The following is a 19,126-nucleotide window of genomic DNA, read 5'->3' as shown; positions in this document are numbered from 1 at the left end:
ATTAGCTGTCTTTTCTCTCTTGTGCTTCCTCGGCCAGCTCTCCAAGCCTCACCATTTGTTACAAAAGCTGGAACTATTCATATTCTTGACATAACGAAAAAGCTTACAAGAAATACCTCAAATACTTTAACATTACTGCATGGAGAGATTTTGAAGAAGATAAGGTGACCTGATGCCAACAATCTGAAAATAAGACCTTTTCCCTTCCCTGGCCTCAAAATATTCTTGATTAGCAGTTCTGCACTACTGCAAAGATCCTCAGCCCCACTCCTTTTCCTACCATTTATGTATTTACTTTAGGATCGAAGATCTGACAAACTCTTCAGGGTTTTGTAGAGATGGCATCCTGTGTTTTACCCCCATACATATTTCTGTATGTACTTGTGCTTATGTTAAGCTGACATTAAAACCCATTTAGATGTGTGAAGGCCTAGGGCAATAGCAGAAAGCAGCAGCTGACATCCAAAGAGGAATCAGGTGCCAGACGAACTTGAAACTCTTGCGCTGCAGGCTAGGCAAGGCTGACTGTGTGGTAGAAAGGATAGGCTGGGTCTCTGGGGAGGAAAGGACGGCTCATTCAGCACAAGCAGCAGAGGAGGCTGCTTGCTGACACTCGACACTGGAGTCCCTGGAAGGAGGTTTATGCAAATATAGCACACTGGGTGTGCAGAGCTTACATGATGCAAAAGGTAGATGAAGTATAAGCCTGGCTTCTCAGATGCTCCAGCAACAGAAGTTCCAATGCAGGCAGATCAAAGCATATAAATTGCAAACGGTTTCAAAGACCATAGCCCCATTTTGTTTTCCCTGACATTTTCAGTTTTTATTACAGCATCTTTTCACTAATTAATCTAGAATCTGTACACATCTTGGCAAATCCCATGTGGAAATAATTTCCTCAACTGCTGGGAATAATGTACTGACATCTAATGTAAACCTGTACTGTCACATGGCACAAGTACTGTGCTGTACACAAAATATGGTACATTTCTGTGAGACCTGGCAGCTCTGAATCACTGCTGGCAACTGAGTTCAACGGATTAATTCTTTTACTAGAACTAGAAAGAAAAGAACAATCAGGAAAGAAAGCAAACAGCTTCATTCGGCTGGAGAAGATCTGCTACCTTGATGCAGAGGCTGCGGCCTTGGCCCTGTGGAGGTCCCCTGCACTAGGAATCCTGTTTGGGTGGGCTGCAAGGACTATGAAAGACAACTCCATTTTTTTTTTTTACTTCAATGTGAACTGCATTTCTGATTGAAATGTTGTGGGTCTCCATTTTACATAAGTTGCAGCAGCTTTGCAAGTTTTGCTTTATGAAAGCAAAACCAAAAGAGATGATGCTGGCTACTCAGGTGTGAGAATCAAAGTCTGCAACATTTTATTTTACAAGTACCAGATGCTGCAAGTGTTGAGTGAAAATTAATAATTCCAGCGAAAGAATTACTGAACCTGCATGATAGTACACTACCGTCATTATAACAACTACAGCTGTAAACTGCAGGATTTGTAAAGCTTATCTGCCACAGTATGTAAACACAAGTGAATGCTAGGTGCTTCACTCCTCCTTCATCCATATACTGCGTTTATTATATTACGGCTGTATCTTCTACCATGCATCATGATTGCTTCATACTACATGATACCATGGTGAATCTGAAAACCATAGCATACCCTAGCAGACTAACTCTGTCTGGGAAACATGTCCCACAGAAAATAACATGTTCCCAGTATCTGAACTCCAGTATGCACTGTGACATGGAATCATTTAAATTAGACGGCTTTGTTCTAAATTTGAAGATTTCTTAATATTGGCACCTTGAGATTTTTAATGGAAAGCAGACACCTTTTGTACAAATGCTATGTTTCACTAAAAAAAAAAAAAAAGAAAAGAGAAGAGAAGAGAAAAAAAAAAGTAAGAAGTTTAGAAAAAAGTATTTACTTCCAGGGAGACAAACCAGAAACAACATACTCCAATCCAGCAAATAGTCAATAGTTGTAACTAATATGAGGTCTTAAAAAATCAGAAATACTCAAACAAGATGTATCCTGGAATGACCACTTATATTTCATTTATTTCCTGCACATATCTGACTGGCTTTCTATAATGGCCCACTATGCTACCTGTAAAGTTTTGTCCCTTCTTAGGGGTGACAGGGAGACCTACGCATGGCTGGTTGTCACTGCTGGAGAACAGAGACCCGAGAGGTCGGGCTGGCCTCCGTGTCCCGCAGCAGGCAGGAAGAAGCACTGCCCCTCCTGTCACAGCAGCTCGGGTGCTGCTAGTGGCGCCCTGAAAGGTGCCAGCCGGAGAGGGGAAATAAATGAATTGGGATTTTGCAATGCGGCAGTGTAAAAAAAGAAGTCAGATGTGTAGCAGGAGATGTCCAGAAGAAGCTGAAAATTGCACGTCAGGAAGCTGAAGGATTATCTATCAAAAAGATCCGTTCTTATTCAGAGAAAAAAATGTGGGTTTCCTGAAAGAAATACTGTGTGCATGTACGCAATTTTATGGTCTGTGACGTTCAACTTGTCAGATAAAAAGGTCTCAATGCTTATGACTACATGGAGCAACAAAAATGTAACAGAAAGATGTGTATGTACTGTTGCTGAAACAAAGGCTGCACAACACGTAAGGGAGTATGGTAACAGAACAAATAAACATCTACAGAAGGGGCTCCTGGGCTTGTGGCTCAGTGGTTATGAATTGGACTGTTGAGGCCAATACCTGAAAGAGGCCACATGCAAATATTGATGGGAACTGTCCTGAGGACTTGTCCTAACAGAATTAAATGAAGCAACCACAGAAAAGCAGCATCTAAAAGGTGAAATGTGCTATATAGGACATGAACAAGACAAGGATGAGGAGGACCTTGAGAGATCAATGCTGTTTTAGCAAAATAAATAGCTTTTAAATTTGGCCTGGCTTACCTAAAACTACAGAAACAACAAAAAACCTCAATTCTGTGAGGATGGCCCAGTGAAGAGTGAAGTCAGCTATACCACAGTTAGTGCAACAAACCCAGCTTGGTTTCTTTCAGATATTTAAAATATCACTTGCCATTCCCTCTCTGACCTCCCATCCACTGTGTTTGGCTGGCTAAGAGGCACCATGGGTAAGTTTGGCCCAAGGGGCTGGTCTGCTCAGGCCAACTGGCCAGCAGCCACTGCCTTTCGGGGTGAACATGGGCCTGGGTCACGGCTTCTGCCTTCTCCTAAGGTTGTCTATCTCCCTCAGTTGCTGAGTAGCCTCTTTTCCAGAGCTGCGAACCCAAGTGTCTGAGACCTCTGCTCCCCTTCCTTGAAGCTGGATAGTAGCTAAGGCAGTATTGGATGGTCCTGACAGAAGGACTGGGCAAATAGCAAGACTGCAAAAGCCCTATTCCACCACCAAAACACACCAAAAGCATATGTTGCAAGGGAAGAACAACAGTGCAGAAGCTATGCACTTTTTGCATAAACTTGGGATTATGGCTCACAACTTCCAGAACAGCAAATGACCTTTTCTGTTTCCAGTTTTGGTTCCCCTGCTGGGCTTTTTTTTTTTTTTTTTTAACCTACTGTAATGTCTTATTTTAGATTTCGGTAGACACCTCACAAAAGGTACTCTCCAAAGGTTATGATAGCTCAAATATGTATCACACCACTGGGTAGGAGCTGTTTAAATCCTAAAAGTGCATACAGAAAACTGAACATTGCAACCTAGATAATATAAATCAGCATAGCACAGACCTGCAGGGGTCTTTCATCAGCTGATGAGTCAGTCCTGCCTTTTTCAGCCATTTCCTTGCAATATTCAGAGATCTCAAACTATGATATACTGAGGAAAAGCTCCAACTTGGGGTCAAGTACAATGCTGGTGGGTATGGGTGTAGTAACTCCATGGACTGCACACATTTACCAGCTGTGAATTTGGCCTGCTAAGTGGAAATTATCCACAGTGCTCAGCAGTGTCTGTTTCCTACAGGCTCTTTAGTTCTTTCATTTGTCTCTCTTTTCTCAGGAGAGACTCCAGTTTTTCTCAGCATTCCCTTCTTTTGCACTGGGAACTGAAGAACTTTGATGTATGCCTCCTAAAACACTGATAATCATCCTCAATTAAAATGAATAATGAATTTTTAATTTGCCACTTACCCTTAGGATCCAGTTGAGCAGCTAAGAGCTCATCTCAGCTTATATCCTAAGTTGAGCTCTCGCAGGGATCCACTTTGAATTAATGCTGCAATAACACCACAGCTTTGGCTGGCTGCTGTAAGCATGCATATCAGGCTGTACAACTATCAAAACTTCAGCTAGACATTAGAAATAAAATCTCTCTTCTAGTAGCCAAAATAATCACAGAATCATAGATGCCAAGCTAGTATCATATCAACATTCTTTTGTACACTAATTCAAGGATATTAGCACTGCAAAATGTAAAGTTTTGCAAACTGGTTTCGTTATACGGATTACCTTAAAAAATTCTTAGACATTAGTAGGGGCAGTGACACAGGGAAAAAGGCAAAAGTATTCCTTGATGTTGCTGTCAAACATGAATAATAGGTCCCAATTTTTTAAATTGAAGTGGCTGAAAAGTCTGAACCTTTTTTTTGCAGAGAAGCAGGAACATATTTTCCTAAAAATGGTTGCAAAAAGCTTGTCCCATATTTCATCTGTCCCTGGCATTCTCAATGTCATAATGCACAAAAGATTTCCCTTTCAAAACTGTTATAGATAGACTAGCAAGTTTTATAACCCACATTTGTTTAATAAATTTGTGACACTACATGATATGCAGCCTAGATACCAGAATACCATGCGACTAGAAATGCTTGAATTTAGTTGAGGAAAACCCCTCCCTTGTGTTCAAGTTACCGAATGCTTACTGTCAGGAACAGATTGCACATTGAGGCAATATTATGTGTGTGAATTCTGCACTTCCCTCTCCCTTCGAAATAAATCAGTGTTTCATTTGCCTTTCAAAAAAATACTAGTAAATTACAAGAAATGACAATACAATTGAATGAAGTCCTAATCTAGAGGAACATGGAGGATGGACCCAGAACTCTGTTAAATCCTAGAGGATCTTTATAAATGCTTAAAGGTCTCCACTTAATAATACTTTTCTTGGGTCTCAGCCAATTTAGTAAAAAACGTATATTTTGTACTAATTAGAAATCATTTAGCTGGCAGCAAAAGCACTAACCAAGGCAATAGCTAGAGCTTACGGGACATGGACTCTACAGGCACTGTATAATTATCACAAATTTATTGAGATGAGCTGTTTTCTAACTTGTTCCAGCATAGCTTACACAAAGAGACCTTTGTATTAAAATTGAGACTGTTCTGAAACAAGAATGTGGTTTCATTTATTACAATTAAGCAAATAATGCTTGGAGTGGACATTGTTCACGATGAAACCTAGAAATATGCATGGAACAATTGGAATATTAAGGGTTTTAAACTCGTGTTGGAAGGGTTCGCCCTGTCATAGTCTGCAAAGGACTGGGAGAGGTTAGACATACACTTTAGTACTTCTTTCATTGTCACAGGCTTACATTTATCTTTTTATAAATATTTTAAGCAATCTAGGTATAGAAATTATGGTTTTATTTTCCCGTAGTGTGGCAACCGAGTTGGATCAAAGTTGTGTGTTTAGTGTCAGAAAGTGAAGCAATTTGGTTATCATAAGCAATGCCAGAGATTTCACTGAGCAAGAGAAAAAATGTCCATACAGACAAAAAGGAACACAAGACAGTGCTCCGTGCCTTAGTATCTTCCTTCAACTATTCCGATTTACAAGTGACTTTCATCCCTGCAGGACTATTGCACTATAAAAACTGTGTCTGATAATCACTTTCAGCATTTGTCTGAGCCCTGTGTCATTTTTCCATGAAACACATCCATGTACCTCTCCCGTGTGTTTCACTCCAACTTTTTCTCATCTCTTTTCTCTCTTGTATAAAAGAATTGTCACTGTTCTGTCAAATAAAGTATCAAAACTGAATGGACTGAAGAAAGACATCATTACTTACAGAGCTGGGAACAACATTACAAACTGCATAACAAGCAGAATTACTTTATTCTCAAAAATAAGGTGGAAAGCAGTGAAAACCATGAAGTGAGTGATGAAATCTGCCAAACAGAAGACATGCAGTGAAAAAAGTGAACTACGGCCTTGAGAAGTCAAATTAGGATGTTGCATGTGTACTGGGAAAGAAAAAATATTGTAAAACCAAGCTTCTGTTGGCTTCCTTGTGCCTGAGGATTAAAGAACGATTGAACAATGTTGTCCAAGATGATGAAGAAATACAGTATGAAGCCAGAATAAGCTTTCAGAAAGCACGAGGTAAGTGTACATATTGTGAGTGCTGACTGCCCAGAAACAACATACACAAACATTAAGGACAGGGAGCATTGGTACTGAGATAAAAGGGTTCCTCAGATGAGGAAATAAGCAACATGTCACTACTCATTCAAAGCACACCAATTTTTGCGGATAGTATGCCTCTTCCATAAACTACAGTGATTCATAAAGCATCACTGCCTTGTCCTCTTTCTTTTTGACGGTTTCTTGCAGAAATCCAGCTACCATTTCTTCTGCTATTGACATTGCTCCTCTGAACCATGCGAAAGGGAGTCAGCCTATTCCTGCAACTGGCAGCGGCAGCACACCTCAATACTTGTTAATACCATTAGCTTTACGTTGATCTTTTTGTGTGATTTCTAATCTGACAATATTCACAGCACAGTGCTATTCTTGAGAAGACTGTCATGATATATGGTAATATATGGGATGTATGATATGGTATTTTGCATATTTTGACTGCTACAAATGTTGCTTTCTAACTGCTTTTTTGATTCTCAGTAGAATGAACATATTTTGTGAAGTTTGGTTATGCAAGAAAATATTCATATCTTTTGAGAAAAGGAGGAATTTTATATACTTGTTTTAATGGATTAGAAATTTATTCACTTTAAACAACTGTATCATCACGCTTTAGAAATATAAGCTATAAACAAGGTTGTTTTTAATACTGATTAAGGCATCTTTTAAATTCATTTGTAAAACAATATGAAAAGTAAGTAAAACAGAACAAAAGATCACAAAATGTTTCCCATCTTCAATTTCAGTTAAAAGATGTCCCTGATTTTATTGGTTTAATCACTTAATCCAGCTGCTTATATTGTTTAAACTGTCATAACCACAATTAAGATGGGATCTCGTTGTCTTGGGTGCTGCAGAAAAACAGACTCAGTTGAAAATTTTTATTTCTTGAAAACATGCACATACGCCAAAAGTAATTAAATGTCATCTCTCTGTGAACAGAATTCTTGATTGTATTTCCACTTGCAACACCTATGCCCACAAGAAACATGAAGTGCAATATTTAAAATCACATTTTCTGCAGCCTCTATAGTCCATGTCTGTAGTATGATCAAACTCCAGCTAGGAACGCTGCCAATGGCCGCCACTGGTAAAACTATTGTGACGTTACTAGCTGGCGTACATTTGATATATTAATTGACTTAACTGAAAGAGAAGTCAAATTGCTTTCAGAAGTAGCCAAAAAGCTTTATCATCTGCAGGAAAACCCAATCTGAGGCATACTTTTGGACTATCTACAACATTTCCAAATAGTTTTAGATTAATTGCTTTATTGTATAAATTTGAACTAGAGATAGTAAAAATGCGCATTGCACTGTGCTTATCGAATTGCTATAATTTGTATTAAGTGTAGTTGAGCAGGACTGCCATAATCAACACGCAACTGATCCTCACAGTTACTGTGAGGTAGTGGATGCTCAGTGATTTGAAAATCACGGGATGAAAAAACTGGTGCTTAAATATAATACCTTCCAGAAAACAGTCTTTATTTTCTAAATCTACATCACGAGTTATAACAAACTCTGCCCTCCTTAAGTCTTCTTAAATCAGTAAGTGGTAAAATGTGCACTTTGTAAAAGATAACAACATAATCAGTTATTTGTAAACATATGGATCATTTAAAGTACCAGGCTGGGCAGCATAAACTCATTAAAGCTTTTATTCAAGTCTGTAATTAGGCTGATTTTGGTCTAAATTTACAAAAAAGAGAGGTTACTAATTTGGAGGCAGAAAAGATAGAACTATAAAATTTAAAAACTTACAAAAAACATTATATTTTTCCCACATTTCTGCCAAATTATTCATTGCTTTTATTGGTTAAAATTATTTCTAAATATATGCTTTAAAAAACCTGAATCCACAAATATAAAAAAACACCCTTCACTCGAGTATCAGTTCAGCTAGAATGCTTCAGAATCATAATGCTCTAATTTATTCCTCCAGTTTTCTGTCCATTTTTTTATGAAGTTGAAGCTTTTCCTAACTGAGCAAAGCTGTCAAATTAGTTTCAAATCTTGCCATTGTCTGTTCTTTTATTGACTGTATGAAAGGGGGGAAAATTAATTAGTTAAAAAACCTGCAGAAGAAGCTCTAAGTTTTGTCACATGAACTGAAATGAGTACAGAACTGAAATATTAATTTATTCTGATTGTCACCTTTAAGTAGGTAATGACGGTAAGATATAGTGCCCTAAGGGTATCTGTGCAGAAATGCACATGCTGCACATTTTTAATTGCTCACTAGGTGGCAACATTGCTCTGCTGAAATACAGCTGTAAGGCTGAGGCACCTGTCCTGCAAAATTTGACTGTCACCTTAGCAGGATATTCAACATTAAACTACGCTTAGAAAAAGAGGTGAAGAAACATTATGCAGCACTACAGTCACAGAACCATCATTTCTGCTTCACTGTGTGGTCGGTGGTGGCCTTGTAAAGCGAACATCAACACAGACGTCAAAGTCATCTTAGGTATGGTTTTTTTGGGAGTTCATTGCATTTTGAGTGTTCTGGTTGCTACAGTGTCCATTCAAATAAAAGCTGACAAATACATGTTCAGTAAGCTGTCCATTAAGACTTGATTTGGTACAGGGAACAAATTCTGGAGATACAGAGAAGGTAGTTAAAGAATAGTAATAAAAAACGCTTATCACACTGGAGAAGTGCTTTTGCATCCTTCAACAGCAACGCACAGCATACTTTCTAAGACATGTGTCCCCTGCTGGTATGTATATTGCATATGCAGCATACAGTGCTGTGGACATTCATAAACAATATAGGCATGGAGGAGCAACCCAAATTCTTCTAAAGATATTTATGAAGTTGTTCACTGTAGGTCCTGAGATGAATGTATAAACCCAGCTAAATACGGGCTTACATATGCACAGGGTGTCATTTGCAGTTACCAAGGGGGCTTTTCTTTTACACACCCATCCTGAGCCAGACTTTAAAACATTTCAAAGGTCTTGTTTTACTGTGATTTTCCAGTCAATGGGTCAGGGTCAAAAGAGCTGCACGTTATGGTGGATTTGGTGAATAGAGCAGGTGATGCCTTCTCCCGTTCTGCTGCCCTAGGGAGCTATTGCCCCACCTTATGATACACACGAGAGCAGGGTCAGAGGGGCTAGGGAGAGGGAAGACCAAGTCCAAGCATACCAGTCTTACTTATTATTTGCCTTTAATTTTGGTAGAAATGTGAGCTCTACCTTCAAATAGCCCTGACATTGAAGAAATGCCATGCAAACACACATAAACAACAGCTCTTTCTGTAATTATAGAGGCTGGGCTATATGACCTCCTGCATGCTCCAGTAGTGCCTTATTGAATACCTAAATACACATAGCTATAGGGCACTCTTTAGTTTGACCTGGAGTGAACCCTTAAACAATTTGTTTTCACCACAACAGAGTTTGCTAGTAATTTTTTCTCATCTTTAAGAAATCATAGTCTGGTAATCTCAACTGCAGGCGAGGTAGGGTAACCTTTCCATTAATTTTTATGGACCAAGATCTGAGCCACATATTTTGTGAGAAATGCAATGCTGAGCTCAGTGACAGATAATATTATGCACATATATTTAAACAAGATGTCTTTAATTTGACCAAGTCTAAAAATAAGCCTTTAATACCTGATAATTTAAAATCACACTTGAGAGCAAGGATTGCCATCCCCTTGTGGGGATATCAGGGTCAGTAAACGGAGCTCCCTTCTGCCTTTAGGATTTCCCCCATACCACCTGACCTCTGTGATTCTCTCTGTGAGGAGAAAGACATTCTGCAAATAACCCAATTCTCGGTTTTGACATTACAAGCAGATTTCACCCCACAGTTTGAGCTCCCACTGCAGCATGAGGAATTTCTGCCTTCCCAGAAGGGCAGATGGCAAGATGGTCCAGGAGAAACAGGACTGTGCTGCATGGTCCCTGGCATCATGTGCCTCAGGCCCTGGGTGTCCCCCACGCTGGCTGCATGACCCACCCTGGGTCATGCCACCCGTGGACAGCATGGCAGCTAAAGAAAGAACCAGCCCAACTCATCTGGTTGCTGCATCTGACCTACCTTGTGCTCTGCCCATCTGGCTACAAATCCAAATCAAGTCTCAAACAAGATGCCTTGAGTTAGGGATGAAAATACCTCCCTTAAAAGAAAAAGGACCAGGCCTGGAAACACAGCTGATGCCAAGCTGAGGTTCTGCTCATGTATGCTTATTTACAAGTTTTGGACTGACTCCTTTATGTTTTATATTTCTTTTTGTAACAGGAACTGGAATACTGACTGGGGCTGAGCCTAAGACACAGTTCTGCCTAATGGGAAACTACTTGATTTATCCAGCTTTTCTCCATCATAAGCTCAGGCAGTTACATGAGAAATTTGTGTCTGTATGTGAAACTGCTCTAGTCATCTCTTCCATAAGAGGCTTCCTATCCTCCTTCTCATAGTTATCAGATAATGTGCAGTTGTACCCTGGGCTATTCAACTCATTTGGAGGAATATACTAGTACTAAGTATGTACAGTAGCCCTGTATGACTTTACTTTCTCAGCATCTCTTTTTCCGACACTTATTTCCTGGTACAGTATTTAGAGATACTAGTAAGCATGCAGGATAACCTGTATTTTGCTTGCTGTGCCATTCTAATACTATGTGTTGAAACATTTGCTGTATAAAAATTTTGAATTTCAAAACTGTGAAGTTGAACAATTTCAATTTCCACTACAAAGTCTATTGTAGATGAAGGTACGCTCAGGAAAAAGGGCACTTTCACATTCAAATTAAAGCATACCACTGTTAAAGATCAAAGTAGGCCTGACTATTTTTATTCCTTTTTGATGGAATTAGAAAATTAACTCGTGAAGAAAAAAATGTAAATGATGTGTAAATTATGTCATATGGTATCTTAGAAAATATTACTTTTATAACTGAACCAAATTGACATGGAAATTCAGATTTGTTATTCGGATTTTTCAGAGAACCTTACTGTTGTATAGCAAGCAAAAATAAATACTGAAGTGACTTAAGCAATTGCAGCAAGTTGTTTAGTTAGGTGCAGCAGGGACCATTATTAGATTTTGTTTTACAAGCATTTAACATTTTCTTTAATAATCTGAAAGAGAGTTTACAACATGATAATTAAATGAAGAGATAATTCTAAACTGAAAGAAGTCACAAAGCGTCAATGCAGACTGAGACATAATGTAACATGATTGAAAATGTTAGAAAAATAAGAAAATGAGATTCAAACTTGGAAATGTGTGGTCAGAGGTATCTTAACTGCCCTATGCAGGAGAGGAGTGAGAAACAAGCAAAGCAATAACATTGAAGGAATAAGTGAACTGGATATTGGTTGGCACGTGATGCAGAAGCTACAAAGACTACTTTGATTCTGGGCTGCCTGTGAAGAAGTCTGTCCCTTGGAGAGCTTACAGAAACTTTTAGGAGCTCAAGGATGGAAGGAGTCTCACACGTTCACTTATGAGGAAAAAATTAAAAGGGTTGCACTCAAGATCAGGCAAGTTGGAAGTGAGGTTGTGCTTAAAAAAATACATGTATTTGAAAAACATAAAGAGCAGAAGAAAAACAAGACTGGATATTTGAACCTGGTAGAAAGTTGTCACCGAGGAAAAGAACTAACATGATCTGGGACACTTAAAGCAATGGTTCAGTGTATCACTAGACAAGGAAGTATGAAGAAATAATCTTCATACTTTCTGCCAGGCACAAAGATCAATGCAGTAATAGCTTTTCCATCTCCTATATATTGTCTATGATTTCATCTAACATTTATAGTAGTGATTTCTATTTAACATGACCTGAGCTTATTCCTAAATCTCACTGGAGTTAGATACAATGCTGCAGTGAAATTTATGCATACTGTAAAATGAAATCAATGCATCCCATTGCTTAGAGTTTCTCTGCTTTGACTATAAGACTGCAGCGTTACAGATGGTCCAACAATCCACTGCAGCATTAAAAGGCATTTTCTGCTTGTTTTTAACCACTGAAAATATCATTTGCCTGTGCACTAATCCCATTATTTCATGGTACATCTCTTCAATTTTTTCAGTTCTGTCAGGTGATCCATTATACTACATTATCTCTCACTAACACCCTTACCCCTCTGCTGTAGGAGTCACAAATGACATAGAGCAGTACTCAGGTAAAATCCTAGCTATTTAGGAGCCCCAGTTCCAACTTCAAAAAGAAGAGAGGTAAATCCCAGCACCCGAATTTTTTTGTCAGCTCAGCGACAGGCCCTTTGATATGTCCTGTTCACTGCACTCTGGGGTTTTCCCTGCTTTTTATGCTCCAGAAGGAGAACACTGGCCAGACGACACAGAGGATGAAAGACTTGCAAATGTGGAGTGAGTTTAGGGCTGGCTAGTTTAGGGCTAGGAGAGCAAAAAAATGGGTGAACATTTGAGAATGATGCATTATTTTTAAGTGATTCTGAGACAGAAGTTAAACAATTTCCTACATCTCCATAAGTCAAAAGATCCCATTGACTTCAGTGGGATCCTTTAGCCACTAAGTATGTGAGAGGGGAGATTCAGGCTAGACATGAGGAAGAAACTTTTTACAATGAGGGTGGCAGAACACTGGTACAGGTTGCCTGGAGAGGTGGTAGATGCCCCATCCCTGGAGACATTCCAGGCCAGGCTGGACGGGGGTCTGAGCAACCTGATCTAGTTGAACATGTCCCTGCTCATTGCAGGGGGGTTGCACTAGTTGACCATTTAAGGTTCCTTCCAACCCAAACCATTCTGTTAATATCTGATATAGTCTTGTGGTCATATGCTCTCTTTGGGGTCACTTCTGTAACTGAGCACAAACCCAAATTCATGGACTGTCAGAATGGTCACATTTCTGGTACCTCCTCTGAGTCTCTCTGCAAACATTTTCCTTTGGTATAGGGTGCTGCAGAGAAGAAACTCTTGACTATTTACATTGTCTCTCAGATGATTTGGAGTACTCTGAACCCCTGTTGCAGGACTGGGGTCTCCAAAAGCCACATGTAATATTCACATGGCCTCAACTGCTGAGAGGGAAGTTGGAGCAGATGTTCCTCACCAATCCTCTCTATTGCTATGCTGTGGGTGTAGGATGTCACTGGACAGCAGCCTAGGCCAAACGTGATGGCAAAACATGTCCCACTAAACAGTGTGACAGAAAAGCCTGACTTTCCCCTATGCAATTTGCAACTAAAGCACAGAATTTTTTACACACTTTCCCGTATATGAACACATATATGTAGAAAACATGCTACGGATTCTAGCTGCAACTTCATTTTTTATCAGACGGTATCTACTACATACACCCTTTCTGTAACATACATCGAGTGCATGCCACATCTCTGGGTCTCTCAGCAGGCCTGACTACAAACAGAAATCTACACATTTCAGTATACATCCACAAGGCAGCAAGTCCAGGCCAGAACTATAGAGGGGTTTTATGATGTGATATTAATTCGTTACGGGTGCTCTTGAATAGGATATTTTTTTTCCCCTCTTCTTTCCTTAAAATTAAATTCCATTAACAAAGTGTTACCTTTTGATTATATTCTCAACCACAACTGGCTCAGTATACTTCACTTGTTGAGGTGAGAAGTACCTAATTAGGATGCCAATCTTCTTTCATGTTATTTCTTTGTAATAGAAGTAGTACTTCCAGCTGCATTGGAGATATAAGACTAGAGGCATTACATGAACAGAAATCCTCCTTAGAGAAGAATCACTGTTAGTTATTGCCTTTCAAACCACCTCATCTCACAGAGACGTCTCTTTGCTACTTTTCAAAGAAGAAATCAAGGGACATGTTGTCCCTGGCATTCAAGCAGAGGAGCACGGTTATCCACACAACTTCATTCAGAATTTGTGCATCTCACAAATCTAGTGAACTTGCTCTGCATGTATAACCACACACCAGAAATAGCAAGCTGGTGCTTTTTGACAATAAATACCCTAGAATTAGCTGTCATGGGGATTCTGGGTGTTGACAAGAATACGGATGGCTGGCTGAAGAGATCGTTTAACCCTGCTAGTAATGAGCTCATTTGAAACAAGCTCCCTGCTACTATTATCACTTGGTTCTGATTGATTCATCACCTGCTTTGGTGCTCCTGTTTCATAAACTGGGCATGAACTGCTGAGCTTAAGAAACTGTGTAATTAGCAGATTTTGGTAAAAACAGAACTGTCTCGATATTGTGTCAATTACTGCCAGTGTGATTTTCTTTCCTTTAATCCCTGTACATGTGGGCACATATACACATGTGTGAAGGTGTAAATATAGGAATGCCTACATAATATTTAATAAAGACATTATTGCAATCTAGCTTTTATATATACACACTATACTAGAGGAATAAGAACTTTCCTTACCTATTTCAGTCATGGATATCCCCGGAGCTAATTGCCCATTGTTGAAAGAGCTATAGGTAAACAAGTTTGGTACAGAGGTGAGGTCATAGATAGGTTCCTGCTTTATCTGTTTGATTCCAGTCATGTCTAACCCAGACTGGTCTGGGGAAGGCTGGGCAGAATCCACATTGTAATAACCCTCAGACTTCGGCAGGTCAATGACATGCCCGTTTGAGTAGGTGCTGCCAGTGTCGTTATTCAGGTTGCTCAAGCCGTTGCTGATGCTGTTGCTGTAAACCCTGGCGAGCGCTTCTGCCTCACCGCTCTGCTGCTGCCGCTGCTCCTGCAGTCGCTGCTGGTGCTTCTGCACTTCAGCGTACAAGCTATCCCTCTGCTTTTTGGACATTCTTCCAAACTTCACAGCTGAAAAGCAACGCATAATGTGTTATCTTTCATTTTTTTTCTTGATTCCCCTCAACCCCACCACTCTTTTGATATTTACTTTCAGTGTTGGTTTTTTTTTTTTTTTCTGTGGAAACTTGTCTTTTTTCTGTGGAAATGAGAGAGGATGCAAAGCTTTACGCCATGTGTGTCTCACAAAGGAAATGGTATTATGTGCTTGGATTTACAAGGTGACAACAATGACTCCTATTTGACAGGAAGGCCTCAGTCAAGCAACTCACTTCCCACTGTGAATGTTAAAAAGACCATGCATGCTTTTATATCTCCATGTTCACTGAACAACGATCCAGAGCCGTGTATGAAATGTACAGTCTGTAGATTCGTATCCCATGCGATTTACCAACTTTCCACAAACCTTTAAACAGTGCACTAACAGGATTAGTACTCGGGCTGAAAACAGGCCCTAAAGCCTTATTATTGCATCCTTTCAATGGGGTGTTATCTTCACACTTTAAAAAAAAAATCTTACAGGTTACAGTTAGAACCTAAAGGAAAATAACAGATTCGAAGGTAAACAGCACAAATGAATGTCATCTTTTCCACAGAGGAAAGTCTTAGGGATTTACACAAGCAATTTACATAATCTCCATGCACAAACCCATGCATTCCTTCTGATGAGAAAGGGAGGAAAACATCAGAGTGCAAACCACTCTCCCCAGGAACAGGGTTCATTACACTGAGATTGAAATTTTCAGAAATGACAGGCTGATTGCTGTGGAACTAGAAGGAGTAAATCCACAGCCTCAATACATAGTGGGTCATAGCTGATTATCTTCCCCCACCACAACACCCCATCTCGCTATAAATTCTGGCTTTCTACTGGGCTAGATCTTGGGATCTCAGAACAAAGGTAGTTGTTAATTGTGCTCTAAAACTAATGAGGGATACATTCAGCAGAATTTATCAGAGCAGAGATAAGAGGACATTACTCTGAAAATACTAATTTCTAGGTACTGTGAGGCCTATTTTCCAATGCCGAGTACTTCCACTCCATCTGCAATTGGGATAAATTCAGAATCATTACATTTATTAGCACAGGATGGGCTTGGCTCTCATTTTTGCCACCCCATAGTTCCACTATAGTCCTCAAGAACAGTCTGAGCCTACACATGTGGATGTATGTGAAAATCTTCAGTCAGGAAAGAAAAAAAAAAAGGAAGAGCGTAATATGAAAAAGCCATGCCAGAACACCAAGGAGATGGCAGCCTCTGCAATTTACTTGCCCTTTTTTTACACTAAGAGTGTTTTTTTCCTGTTGTCAACCTCAGCTTACTTGCAGCCCTTCACACAGGCTGCAACCAACCTCGCATGAACACAGCCTGCCCCTGGAATCAGTCCATTGTGCACTGCACACCCTTACAGACAATATGCAATGACTGTATTTTGAAAAATGTAACTGTGTATTTTCTTCAAATTTAGGGCCTCAGTAATAAAAACAAACACCCACTGTTTATTCTCATTATATATTCATTAATTGGATTCTCCAGCTGCTGTCAATTAGCATCCTGCCTCCGCAAGATAAAAATGAATCTGTTACATGGCTGAGAGGTAAAAATCACATTCAATTTCTCTGTCAAAAAAATCCATACAGTCTATTTTAAACTGGCAAGACCTCTTAATATCGTTAAGTATAAACACCCTTATGTAAACAGTGAGAGAAGAAAGTGGTGTTGTCCGAAGAATCACTCCTTTTGTCTGTACATAGTGGTCCCTGAATTATAGGTTGGGAAGACAGTGCTGTTAGTCACATTAAAATGTCCCTGTGATACGTCAAGTCATTGAAATATTACTTTCAGGAGGAAAGCACGTGCTGTTAAATTACTGAAATGTCACTACTTTAATCTCCTCCGGGAAGAATCGGGAGCTAAGGCATCAAGTAAGCTGCATGCCAGGACCAAAAAGAGTTCACAGATTAAAGGCTAGACTGCAAGGCTCCTCCCAGACTGGTGAGACTGGTGAGCAAGTTGTTTCAGTGAGACAAGGGACACAGAGAGGTAAGATGACATATTACAGTCCAAATTTAGAATAAGTTTAGAATCTGTGGGCCATCTAAAGAAACTCCTCCATCAATGGTCGTTAATTTCAAAAGGCACATTTTGTGTAAACGTCCTAAGACAGAAAAATGCTGGCAGGCGATCAAAATTAATATAACCTGCCTTCAAAAATATAATGTTTTCTTCTCGTACTTCCTGACTAAAAGGCGTCTGTGAACTGGAAAGCCCCCACACTAGCAGTGGCGGCCGGAGCAGGTCAGCTGCGGGCAGCCTTGCCCAAGCCTGCCTCTGCCTGCAGCTCTGGCGCGGCTGGTGTGCGTTCGGAACCTGCCGATCGTGGCTCGTCACACCACAGCTTGGAAAGTGCATCAGAGCTCTGCAAGCACCAAAGGATCCTGCTACCAGATACGCTGTGGAGCCTCCCTCTGGTGTAGTGTCCATTTTCAGTGCTAAACTATGAAATGTTTCTTCCAGAGACCCAGACAGGGACAGGGGATAATGTACAGGTAAAAGAAATGTTTTGTTTTGGTTTTTTAACAATTTAAATATTTAGTCAAAAGCTCTAAAAAAAAACCCCAGAAAAACAAAACCCAGAAACCCCTAATGCTATCAAGGTGTAAATTTCTTCTTAACTGCCTATTTACTGTCACAGACCTCTAGAGATCCCAAGGAAAGGGGTGCTTTCACACATCAATATTTAATGTTAAGATAAATGTTAATGTTTAATATAAGAGGTTATTTAAACTGGAATATAAATCCACCTCTCCAGAGGTGACCTTTTTGTGCTTTTGGTCAGAACAACACATTTAAGTTCTGACTGCAACTGTTCCAAACTAATACTGCTCTCCATTTTGTGATTTCCCCACCCTCCCCGTTAAAATAGCCTCCTTTGTTAACTGAATGGCAAAGATCCCGTGTCTCACAGTGCGTGCATTACAAAGCAAGCAGCTTCTCCTCCTTTTTTTTTTTTTTTTTCCGAGAAATCTACAGGGAGTTTAAGTAAGTCGGCAGTGAAGAAGAGTTTCAAAGGGTTTAGGCATGAAGCAGGAATCTGACTCCTTACCATCTCGAGACATTCCCAGGGCAAGACATTTCTGCAGTCGGCAGTGTTGGCAACGATTTCTGTTGGTTCTGTCAATTAAACAGTTTCTCTGCCTTGGGCAGGAGTAGGAGGCATTGTTCTGCTGACTCCTCCGAAAGAATCCCTAGAGGCAAGAGAGACAGAGTATTAACCATGTGCATATAGGCGCGTGCACACATACACACAGAACATACACACAGTGTAAACGACTACAATAAACACTTATTTAGTGCAATGCTACTTACACTGTGGCTTTGCAGATGTGCTTGCCCTGTATAGTGAAATTAAATAATATTTCCTTGTAACAAGGAGAATCGTGCTTTATTCTGTAAAGAATGTAATTCTACTTTGTTAAAACACACACAATAATGTTACAGAATGCATTCTTATTGTGCAATAACGACCATATATCATCTAATGCTTGCTCCTACTAAAGGAAAAGCTTGTCAGCATTTGTAAACAGATGACTTAAAAGTGCTTTGTCTGACAATTTTCTTCCTTTAATGAAAGAGACTGGTAAAAACCAGCACTGGCTACAAGTAGCACTAGGAGCTGAAGTCTGCTGTTCAATTTAACCTGGCAAATGTTGATCTGATCTGGAGGGACCATACACTTCAGGAGTGAAAAGTAATTCAAATTCAAGCACCACAAAAGCACGAGGATTTAATGACTGTATCAAGTAAAGCCAACATACAAAGGAGAAAGCAACACCTTTAGACAGTAGTATGAGAAAGTAACGACTTTTTCCGTTTCAATGGAATATAACATTATTGATTTTATCTATGTAAAAATTTGTAGCTATTCTATCTCCTAGAAGGTTTTTCTGGCCAGCTGTGGGCTACCTGGATAAACATTAGAGGGCTAGAAGGAGAG

The 19,126-nt window shown here is 39.7% G+C and overlaps 1 protein-coding gene across 1 annotated transcript in view; it reads right to left on the bottom strand.

Moving 5' to 3' along the window:
* Positions 1–19,126, bottom strand: part of RORB (RAR related orphan receptor B) — a 67,103-nt gene that overhangs the window by 16,431 nt on the left and 31,546 nt on the right. The window contains exons 3-4 of the mRNA XM_065656926.1: positions 18,236–18,377; positions 14,738–15,139 (exon numbers count right to left, since the gene is read on the bottom strand). Coding sequence (XP_065512998.1) covers positions 14,738–15,139; positions 18,236–18,377 — 544 coding nt within the window. The remainder of the gene's footprint in view (positions 1–14,737; positions 15,140–18,235; positions 18,378–19,126) is intronic.

Source organism: Caloenas nicobarica, chromosome Z (assembly GCF_036013445.1).
Source record: "Caloenas nicobarica isolate bCalNic1 chromosome Z, bCalNic1.hap1, whole genome shotgun sequence".
Lineage (NCBI taxonomy): Eukaryota > Metazoa > Chordata > Aves > Columbiformes > Columbidae > Caloenas > Caloenas nicobarica.
The sequence above is the reverse complement of the archived record's forward strand: the minus strand, read 5'-3'. Positions and strand labels throughout refer to the sequence as shown.